The sequence below is a fragment of the Dipodomys ordii genome, unplaced genomic scaffold (assembly GCF_000151885.1).
Source record: "Dipodomys ordii isolate 6190 unplaced genomic scaffold, Dord_2.0 Scaffold42, whole genome shotgun sequence".
Taxonomy (NCBI): Eukaryota; Metazoa; Chordata; class Mammalia; order Rodentia; family Heteromyidae; genus Dipodomys; species Dipodomys ordii.
The window spans coordinates 1267776-1279407 of NW_012267258.1; the positions used below are offsets into that span (position 1 = coordinate 1267776).

Consider the following 11632-nt stretch of genomic DNA (forward strand, 5'->3'; position numbering starts at 1 on the left):
CACTCAAAAATACAAAGATTTTTATGCTCCAGTCTAAGTGCAATTCTGATCAGCTAGGAATCCTATGGGGGAAAAACAGCTATGAAAAACATGGCAGTGAAGCCAGGTGTGGTGTTGAACACCTGTAGTCCAGGTTACTCAGAAGGCTGAGGTGGAAAGATCCCTCAAACCTTAGGAGTTTGAGGCCAGCCTGGGCAATACAGCCAGACTCCCCCCCCCCAACCCCCCCAAAAAAACCAGTCAAGTCAGGACACATGATTCCCACCTCAGGCAAAACCTGACTTTAGAGGACTGAAACAACACATCACGAGCCAAGACTGGTGCAGAGGTTCTGCCAGCTCCAGTTTAGTACAAGGAAGAAGGGATGATGCCTCACGTGGGCCACTCTTGTGAAGAGGGTTTTAGCTTGAGCCGTGAGAGGAATGTAGTTCCCGCGTGGATAGCGTGCTTCTATGAAGCCCATGGCACCTGCTCCTTTGACCCCACACACCTAACAGTGCACACATATTCTTCTGACAAGCTCTTTGGTCCCACACTGCTGTACTATGCGACTGTAGGACAATGCCATCCACTCCAGGGTTCACTCAGCGCCTTGTCCTAAGGTAGTTGGTGGAGAGTAGGACCACGTTGTGCAGCAATAGGGACAGCTCCGCCTCTGAAAACACCATCAGTGTTAGTGGTTTGGCTAAAGAATGATTTGTCTTCTAACTGCCTTGGAGACTTAAAACAGGATGTAGGAAGGCATGGAATCAAGAGTCTATTCCCTGCTTCGTTCCAGCCCTGCACGCATGCTTTTTCTCCCTCACACTATATATTTCTATCAACTCATCCTCTTATTTCTTGGTTCTCAAGAAATATTTTGATTTTGCTGATGGGAATAGAATAGCCAGAAGTACTAAACACTTTTGTTGCCTTGGGATTCTTCCAGTAGGCACTGGTACCATAAAGACCAGTCTCAGCTTCCAGACAAGTAATAACTATAGGCCTAGAAAGGCCAAAACTTCCAAACAGGAGACCGATGGTGCTGATGCCCAACCTCAGATCATTCCTGTTTAGCCAGTAGGGAATTCTAGTTTTAGTCTTCAGACCAGTGCTTCTCAATCCTGCCCTTCTCCTCTTACTCTATACCTCAACCCAGGGAACATCTCACACTTTCCCAGGTATTTTGATTGTCACAAGTGGAGACAAAAGCCAGATATATGGATAATTATCCTTTCAAGCACAAAATAGTCCCTACAACAAAAAAAAAAATAAAAAATGACAAAGGTAATAAAGTGCTTCAGATCAGCATGCCCTCCCCTCCTTCCTGCCAGTCCACCTTACTCTGCCTAGGCAAGGGAAGAGGCATATGAGTTCATACCTTTTCAATCAGATGTTAAATAAAGTAATCACAAAGTAATCAATAACTCTGGATAAAATACAAAAATGAAATGGACTTCATTGGCATGATCAGAGAAATGGGTCTTACCTTTCAGGCTGCAGGAAATCTGTAGCCAATCTCCTAGCCAAGTTCGACATCTGTCTTCAGCAATATGTGTAGAATTCAGTCCACGAAGAAAACAAGCCTAAACCACCCAGAAGAGAAATGCCCTTAATAATCATACCAAGTCAGAAATGGAAATCTACAAGTATTCCTCAAGCTCCTTTCCTTTTGACATGAGATAGGATGTGTCACTATGTAGCCCAGGCTGGCCTCAAACTTGGGAGTCCCTGCTTTGGCTTCCTGTGTGCTGGTATTACAGATGTGTGCCAAAATGCCACATCCTGAATCCTTTTTAAATGGTACAACCTCATGAGAAACTTTTCACCATGGTACTTTGAACTGATGGATGAGAGGCAAAGAGGCCTAATGCTACAGCTGAAATGGCATACAAAAACTTATGTTCTAAAGGCTTAGTCCCAAGACAGGGGTGTATGTCAGAGGTACAATGCTTGATCAGCATGCACAAGACCTAAGAAAAATGAAAGGATTAGTTCCCTACTTGGTGGAAACTATAAGAATGCTGCCTACTGAGAAGTCTTCTGGTCATTGGGACAAGGCAACCTTCCTCCTGTCCTCACTTTCCAGATGCAACAGGTGAGCAGCTTTGCTCCCATAGACACTCACTGCTGGGATGCACTGCCTCATCACAGGATTAAAAGCAATTGGTCAAATGATCATAGACTAAAACCTCCAAAACTTCCCTCTCAGCTATTTATTACAATAATGGGAAACTAACACACCTATCTAAACAAGACAGTAGGTGCAAAATGTAGAATTTTTAGTTTTTGTTGTTGTTCTGTTTTAACACAATCTATGTAGCCCAGCTAGCCTGGGAATCAAGACCCTCTCACTTCCGCCTTCCCTTACCTCCTAAGTGCTAGGATTACAGGTATGTGCTAACATACCAAGCTTAGGGTCCTTGGTTTATGAAGCGTCAGGAGAAAAAAAAATTACTGTGGACAATTCATTCCTACAATTAGGTACATTGTGATGGAAGCACCTGGATTTTGATCCAATAAGCCAGACAAGGAGCTCTATAACCTTTCAGCCCATTGTGGGATACTATACCGATTTTACTTCTTGAGCAGTCAGCTGGCCAATCCCCAGCTTTGCCAGAGCTCTGTCCAGCTGATGAATCACTGTGGTATGTGTCTTCAAGCGGTATTTCAACAAAGGAGGAGGCAGGTAAGGTGTGAGAAGCATGGCTCGGCTCAAGGCTTTCTGTGAGAGCCCAGAATAAGAGAAAGTCAAATAGATTGCCCATAAGCAAAGACCCCAAATAGGATAAGGCTGAGGAAATGAGAAGGCCTCAAAGTACTCACAATTTGTATAGCCTGTAGTTGGTTCATGCCCAAAGGATGACTGCAGAAACACTCTTTGAGAGCCAGAATATCATGGACTGCTGGGTGGGTACCATTCTGTATCTTGGGAGGGGCAAGAATTTGGGGAGATATTAGGAAGGTCCTGACTGGCTCTCTCACCTAGCTTAGTGCATATTGGATTTCACTAGATTCCTAAATGTGCACGAAGAGTTAGCCAGAGGAATACCTTGGCACATAGATCTTTCAGATGCCACCGAAGCCCTGTGTCAGAAAGAAGAGGGATGGCTCTTTCTAAATAACTAATGATTTCTGAGTGGGACCGCTTCCGGAGAGCATCATAGGCATCTAAGAAATCAACTTGTTGTTTGGGGGTCCAGAAATGCTTGACTAGTAGCTGCCTTGGAAACAGATACCTAAAAGGAAAAAGAACCACAAAGTCACTTGCTGAAACTGGCTTCTTTCAAAGTGGGCTCAGCAAACACTTAACAGACATGTATACCAGGAAGAAGGGATGGAGACACTATTTCTCTCCCTCAGTATTCTTTTACTTTAAAGCATCTCAGCCTAAGGTCTAAAGATAAACTGAAGCAATGTTACTGAAATTTGACATGAAAGCAAGCAGAAGAATCGCTTGGCACAGATCAGGAGACAAAATGGCTCCTTTTGGACTAAAGCATGGGAAGAACATGCTGTAGACAGGACTGCAGACAAAGCTGGACACTGGATGTGATGTTGACAACCCACCTGTAATAGAGAGTCCTTCTATATAGACAGTATGGAAAAGAAGAACATTTGTATTTTTTTTGCTTAAATTTACCCATGTATGTGGTGATTTTAAAACATGGCCACAGATTTTCTGGCATTCCTTTTGGGGACAGGTGAGGTTTATGTGCCTTCATTTTTTCAATCTGAGTGATTGACCTAGTCAACAGACTGGATCTGAAGTGAGTCTATGACCTCTGAGACAGGTTATCAAAGGTCATACAGACTTATTCTCTGAAACAGTCACCTTTGGAGCCATTTAAGAAATCCCCAGAACCATAAGGCTACCATACGGAGAAGGCCATATGCACGCACTATAGTTGATGTTTCTAGACTTCCAGCTTTCCCTACCAAGGGACCATACCTAAGAGTAACTGGAGCTTGGCACCAGTGGCTCATGCCTATAATCTTTGCTAACTCAGGAGGCCGAGATCTGAGAATCACAGTTCAGAGCCAGCCTAGACTGGAAAATCCATGAGACTCATCTCCAATTAACAACCAAAAAGCTAGAAGTAGAGCTATGGCTCAAGTGGTAGAGCATTATACTTGAGCAAAAAAGTTCAGAGACAGCACCCAGTCCATGAATTCAAGCCTCAGGACTGGAACAACAACAACAACAAAAAGCTGGGACTGACTTAATATGTGTTAAATGACATACAATATCTTTAATCCTAGCATTTGGGAACTTGGGAGGCAGAGACAGGAGAATTCCAAGTTCAAGGTCTTCCTAGGCTATGAGATCCTATACAATGAGATCCTAACTCAGAAAAAAAAAAAGTGGTAATACAGATAAGATAAAAGACTAATACATTGAGCAAGCAGCTAAGTGTCACTAAGGAACTTCTGTCAACATCACACAGATGAGAAAAATCAATCACCTGCCTGACCCCTGTGGATATTCTTGACCCACAAAGTCATGAAAACACTGACTGTTTTAAAGTGGTAAGCTCTGCAATTGTTTGTTATAAAACAACAGATAATCTGAGCAATATTCAAGAAATAGAAGTCTCCCCTTCAGGTATGAAGATATATCAGAATATGAAATGCATTATTTTTCTGAGGAAAAAAAATTGCCCCAGGTAGTGAGATGCTGTCTGTAGGGATGAGGAAGAAGATCGTGATCTATTTTATATCACTCACGACAGCTAGGCCACCTACACCTACCACTGTGATAACATCAGTAAATGTATTACTGAGTGATTTTTATGAACCTTAGGATAATGAAAAGACTTGAGCAGGAAGTTTGATAACCTTTGTCTAGTTTCTTCAAAGTGCTACTTAAAATAATTTTTTTGGGGGGGGGGTCCAGTCGTGGGGCCTGAACTCCAGGCCTGGGCGCTGTCCCTCAGCTCTTCAGTTCAAGGCTAGCGCTCTACCACTTGAGCCACAGCGCCACTTCTGGCATTTTTTTCTTTTTGCTTATGTGGTGTTGAGGAATCCAACCCAGGGCCTCATGCATGTTAAAATAATTTTTAATTAATAAAAAACATCTAACTGGATATCAGTGGCTCATGCCTGCAATCATAACTACTCAGGAAGTTGAGATCCAAAGGATCATAGTTCAAAGCCAATCCAGACAGAAAAGTCTATTAAGACTCCCTCTCCAAAATAACCAGCAAAAAGCCAAGCTGGATGCATGGCTCAAGGGGTAGAGTATCTGTCTAGCAAGGCCCCAAGTTCAAAACCCTACTACCTCGAAAATCAATAATCTAAAATATAATAACAACCTCAAGATATTGGAGAGATCCAAGTGTTACTCACATTAGCAAGAAGACCAGGTAGTTGGTAAAGGGTGGAATGGAAATGATACCTAGGAAAAGAAACTTGGTGACGTCCCGACGAAACTAAACAAAAACAGAGATGCAGTCTCAAATCAAGTAAGTTCTTAATACCAAGGGCAATCCCTCCACCCCACTGGGCAGTAAACTTACATCCCAGAAAAGGTTTACTTCTGTTGACTTCTAGATGGTAAGTCCCTGGAGGACAAACCTCTAATTTATTCACTTTTATGTACCAAAAATCTAGTACAGGACCTCACATTGTAGCAAATCCCTCAGGAAATCCTTCCTGATTTGTAGAATACATCCTAGAGTCCCATGCTCAGCTTCAAAATTGCCCATCAAGTCACTGTTAAACACTACTTTCCTGCTTCCCTATGATTCCTAGTAAAACTTATATTCAGTAACAAAGTAGATTTTAGTCCTCAGAATTTTTTTTTTTTTTTTTTGGTCCGGTCGTGGGGCCTGAACTCTGGGTCTGGGTGCTGTCCCTCAGCTCTTCAGCGCAAGGCTAGCACTCTACCACTTGAGCCACAGCGCCACTTCCGGCTTTTTTTTTTTTTTGCTTATGTGGTGCTGAGGAATCGAATCCAGGGCCTCATGCATGCAAGGCAAGTGCTCTACCACTGAGCCACCTTCCCAGCCCAGTCCTCAGAATTTTTATTTAGAAAGTATACCAGAAATTCTATGGCACTAATGAAGGCTATAATACTGAATGAAGCCAATTCTGACAAATAATTGGATTCCTTCCCCTACTACCATTCAGTCCAATATTTGGATTTCACAGCAAAAAGGAAAAGTTAACAACAACAAAAACCAACAATCTGAGCTCTTAACTAATTGTAATTACCTCTGTGAACTGCCACTGGCCCATACCTGTCTCAAATGCTCCATCTCCCGGTATGAAAGTTGATGAAATTTTATATTGTGCTCCTTCATATTTAACTTTATTCTTTTAGCCTTTTTGGCATCAGCCCATAACATCTTTAATCCTGCCTCAAAAAAAAGATTAGAGGACAGAGTGTATTGTTATCCCAGTTTGAATCTTACCACACTTCTTACTCCATGTTCACTTCTGCATGCACACACATCTGCCCTTCCCAACACTTTATTCAAAAGCATTAAATTGGGTAATTTAAAACTTTGTTGAAGTCAATCAGTCCCACTCACCCACCAGCTAAGTGGTCTTCTGTAATTTGTTATCATCTCCTCCTACTAGTTCATTACTCATTCTTCTTTCAAATCCTAGCTGTTAACCTCAGGTATTGCTTAAATTAACTCTGTTTCCCAAATAGTTATTAATGTATCTCCTTTCTGGCATACTTTCATATATTGTGCGATTTGATATGTTTCTGTGGTTGCATTTAAACTTTCTATATTTATGATCTTAGCTTTGGACAATTTTGTTTTTGAGACAGTCTATGTAGCTGAGACTAACCTAGAACTCAAGGTCCTCCTGCCTCAGCCTATCAGCATATGCCTAGAAAATCAGCCACATTTTTTTATTTTTTAGATGAGGACTTACCACGAAGCCAAGGCTGGCTTAAACTCAGCCTCCTGGGTGCTGGGATTATAGGAGTGTGAGCACCACACCCTGCTCTACAAAGCAGCCATTCATATCCCCACTTTATAGATACAGATGGGTAATTTTTCAAGTTCATGATGCAGTAATAATTAGCATTATGATAAAAGCAGGGAGTGTAATAATAGCTATCACTTATTGGGCATTTAATATAGATCAGGCCCTGTTCTAAGTTCTTTACATGTGTTGACTTATCTTCACAACTATGTTGCCAGTAGATAGGTTTTATTAGTCTCATTTTACAAGTGAGAAAACCAAGGGACAGAGAAGTCATTAGTCCACCCGTACAGCCAGTAAATGACAAGCTGGGATTTGAATTGCTACAGAGTGAACAACTGACATCATGTGTATATGTGTGCATGTGTTTGTGCGATTTCTTAGTAACTAGCTGATCTCCAATTTGGACTAAAATACATGTGGTGATATTTCCACCTAAAATAATTGCTACCTAAAATAATTATGGGCCATGATAATGGATAAATCAAACAGCAGATCTGTGTTGCTACAAATCCCTGCCCTTGAACAGGACAAGTAAATTCTACTATAGCCAAGAATGTGGGTAAGCAGGGTATGTGAATATCCTTGTATCCTCCACTCTGTTCTCTTATCACAAATCGTGTCTCACACCATTCTTCAAGAAATACCCTAGAAACATTTTTCAGATGTGCTAGTTGATAAGAATTAATCTTCGAACATTTATGTAAATGCAGACATCCCTGCTCACATCCAATTAACAAAACCAACTAATGATCTTAGTTATTCTAACTTTCTGACACTGACCAAGAGCTGACTTAGGGATTTCTATTTTAGCTTTGTTTTTACCTTTCATGAAGATTGTATACAGTGCATAGAAGTTAGGAAAATGACGACTCAAGAAACGATGGTATTTCTCATTAATCACTTTTGTCTTGGTCACCACGTAAGAAATCAAGTTCTTCGTATTGGCCTTTGGAGAAAGGTGAAGCTTTGAAGACCTACAAGGAAGACCAAACAGACTATCTGGGAACGAGTCCTGGAAGCCCCTTTCTATCTGTTATTTCTAATGTAAAATACATGCATGTCTCAGAGAATCACTGCCAAGACTTGAAACTTCTCAAATACAAGGACGATCTTTGGGGTCAAAGAGAGAGAAACAACCAGATTAGGGGGGAGACTAAGCAGAAAAGTCAGCAAGTGATATAAGCCAGAAAAGTTTCGAATACGAGGGATTATTTAAAGTGCAAGGTAAAACCAGAGAAAGTGGGGAAGGAGGTAGTAGCACAAAAACCTGGACTAAGAAAGAAAACGTCTGACAGATGAGTTCAGGATACAGACAATATAGAGCACTGAAAGTCCAGAGGATCAGGAACCAGGACCCTAGAGCAGGGATCTTGCACAGAAGAATGAAAATCCCAGGGCCAAGTCTTCATAGAACCCTGAGAATTTAAGCACCAAAGCTGAGCCACTGGAAAGGTCTGGACATCAAAAATGCTTTCCTCTCTCCAGGTCCCTCACCGAGGGGCTCCCCAAGCAAGGCCAGAGCGAACAAGTTGCAGCCTCCGGGTGACAAAAGGTCCAGGGGTGACCACAGCCGAACCCCACAACGCAGCCCGAGCCCAGCACACCCTGGACAGCGCCATCTTCACAGTGAAGGAGCGGAGCGTGAGGGAGGGAAAAAAAGCGAGAAGGTCGCCTCCGGGTCAAAGTTCATCATCCCCAGAACGCATGCGTCTTCCCTGAGTGCTGACTGGTAGTTGTAGCTCGCTTGGCTCCCACACAAGCTTGGCCCGGCGAAGGACTCCGGAGACTCCAAGCGAAAGGAGGCCCGGGATTGGACACGGCAGCACTTCCTGGTATAAGGACGCCGGAAGTTGGGTCTCCCTGCGGGAGCGCGGGCTTCTGGCGGTGGTGGGGCTTGTGCTGCAGAGGACGCCGTCTCCTTGAGGCGTCTAGTGCCCTTTGTGATTCCCTCAGGGACTCCCAGCGCCGTCCTTGACCTCTGCTCGTACCTGGGGCGTCGGGCTTTGGCCGTTGGGTGTCGGAGGACAGTTCTCGGGGCCGGGGGCCCGGCGCCTCCTGGCCCTGGAAGGCGGGAGGACCGCGCGGCGCCCTCTAGCCGTGGCGGCCTGCGAGGCCCGGGACCGTCAGGCCGGCGGCGGCAAAGGTTGGGAACAGCCCCGGGTGCTCTCAGGACTGGACGCGCTCTCTTTCTGTTTTTCTTTTCTTTCCTTCTTAACCCCTCCCTTCGTCCTCTGAACTCGGTTAGGCGAGGTGTGGAGGGCATGGTTTTCATGACTGAAGTCCAGGCTTGAGCTCAGATGGTATTTATGTGGAAGACTTGCTGGGCTGGGGTCACCCTCTCAGAACTAGTGCACTTCACAAAGAAGTCACACTTTCCCCCTGCAATAGCGCCCCCCCCGGTGTGTGTGTGTGAGTGTGTGTAATCACTTGTTCAAACTTTTGTGTCCTTTGATTGTGAACTAGACTGAAGGCAGACACTTCTCAGCTCACTGCTGTACACTTAACACTGGGTTCCAGACGTGGCACATTATCGGTGCCCAGTAATTTTTTTAAACTAAACACGGAAAGGATTTCTGAAAGTGGCATCTGGAAGCCTCCAAGAGACGTACGTACAAATACTTTACTTCTATGGAGGAGGATAGAAAGACCATCCCATTTGAAATCACAGGATCTGGATGCTGATCTTAGCACTGGCATTTCCTTTAGTGTATGACTGTAGATATGTCACTAAAAAATAGTCCTGTTTATGTCTCTTTAGAGTAATACATACCTTTTAAGGATTCTAGCCGGGCGCCAGTAATCCTAGGTACTCTGGAGGCTGAGATTTGAGGATCGCTGTTCAAAGCCAGTCCGAAGGGGTCAGGGAGGGAGAATAGGGGGAAAATGAGGGAAGGGGTAACAAGTTTGACAAGAAGTGCACTTATTACCTATGTAACTGTAACTGTACATCACCTTGACAATTAAAAACAAAAAAGCCAGCCTGGGCGGGAAAGTCCATTAGACTCTTATCTCCAATAAACCACCAGAAAACCAGAAGTGGCACTGTGCCTCAAGTGGTAGAGTGCTAGCCTTGAGCTGAAGAGCTGAAGGACAGTGCCCAGGCCCACAGTTGGCAAATCCCACCACCAGCCAAAAAAAAAAAAAATTCTGGTAGAGTGCCAGTGACTGATGCCTGTAATTCTAGGTACTCATGAAGCTGAGATCTGATCTGAGGATCACAGTTCAAAACCAGCCCAAGTAGAAAACTCCCCATGAGACTCTTTTCTCCAATTAACCACTCAAAAATCAGAAGTGGAGTTGTAGTTCAAAGTGGTGGAGTGCTAGCTTTGAGCAAAGAGCTCAGGGACAGCACCCAGGCCCTGAGTTCAAGCCCCATGACTGACACACACACACAAAGAACATCTGAGAATCACATTTGGAAGCCAGCCAGGGCAGGAAAGTCTATGAGACTCTCCAATTAAGCACCAAAAAGCAAGACAGAAGTGGAGCTGTGGTTCAAGTGGTATAGTGTTAGCCTTGAGCAAGAAAGAAGCTCAGGACAGTGTCCAGGCCCCAAGTTCAAGCCCCATGATGGACACAAGAAAAAACAAGCAAAGAAGAAAAGACAACACAGAAATTCATTCATTCATCAAAGTATTACTTTATTGCTTCTGCATGCCATCTCATTGGGCTGATGTTCTTCAACCAGCCATTTTCCATCTGTCTTAACTGCTTCTACCTTTGTCTAAGCTACCAGGCTCTGATCTAGACTACTGAAATAGCTGCCTTACTGTTTTCCTTGGCATTTGTATTGTCCTTTTTCTAATTAATTCTGTATGCTGTATGTAACCAAAGAATGCTTTTAAAACTGCCCCTCTAACAGATAGAGTGGTATATGCCTAAAAGGCTGAGACCTTGGTCCTCCTATCTGCCTGTGGAATAGATAGGATTGCAGATGTACACCACAATACTTGACTCTTTTATTTATTTATTTTTTTGAGACAGGGTCTTACTAAGTACCCCACCTTGGCTCTGAACTCAGGATCCTTCTGCTTGGTTCTATCAGTTGAGATTACAGGAAAGCACCACTCCACCTAGCTCTCTGAGCACATCTAGGAAAACTCAGAGGAGCTGACCAAAGAATTGGATGCTGCTTTTGAACACTGCTAAAGGGATTGTAAATAAACTTAATTTGGTACACAGTTCTAAGGAACATGAAAGCAGTGTTTGTACCTTGTTGGTTATAATAAACTTAGTAAAGAAAACAAAAGATTAAAGGCTATGGCAGCATAGACCTGTAATCCCAACACCCTGGAGTTTGAGGCAGGAGGGTTACAAGTTGAAGAATGGTCTGGGCTATACAGTAAGACTTTGTAAAAAAAAAAAAAAAATAAGATAACGTGAATTCCCAGGCCTCTCTGAGCCAAGGTGGTAGCAGAGGAGGCCTGAACTTTTTGACGGGAGAAGTCAGAGCACAGTCCCTCAGGTCATTTCAGCCTTCCCTGCTCTGCAGCCCTTAACCTCAGTGGTCATTGCTCCCACTGCTTTTTCCGCTAACAGCTGGCTTTCTGCCTTTTGAGCCATGCTTCCAGTTCAGGCTTTTTTGCTAATTAATTCAAGATAAAGAGTCTTGGGGCTGGGAAGGTGGCTCAGTGGTAGAGCGCTTGCCTTGCATGCCTGAGGCCCTGGGTTCAGTTCCTCAGCACCACATAAGCAAAAAGAAAAA

At 43.6% G+C, this 11632-nt stretch overlaps 1 protein-coding gene across 1 annotated transcript; it reads right to left on the reverse strand.

Annotated features, from left to right (window-relative positions):
* Positions 1–235: 235 nt before the first annotated feature.
* Letmd1 (LETM1 domain containing 1) lies at positions 236–8656 on the reverse strand. Its single transcript, XM_013018738.1, has 9 exons — positions 8422–8656; positions 7750–7901; positions 6222–6337; positions 5329–5411; positions 3032–3218; positions 2806–2907; positions 2552–2704; positions 1469–1565; positions 236–655 (listed from the first exon to the last, which is right to left on the reverse strand). The coding sequence occupies exons 1-9, from the start codon at positions 8544–8546 to the stop codon at positions 585–587; spliced, it is 1086 nt and encodes a 361-aa protein (XP_012874192.1). The 5' UTR covers positions 8547–8656; the 3' UTR covers positions 236–584.
* Positions 8657–11632: the final 2976 nt, after the last annotated feature.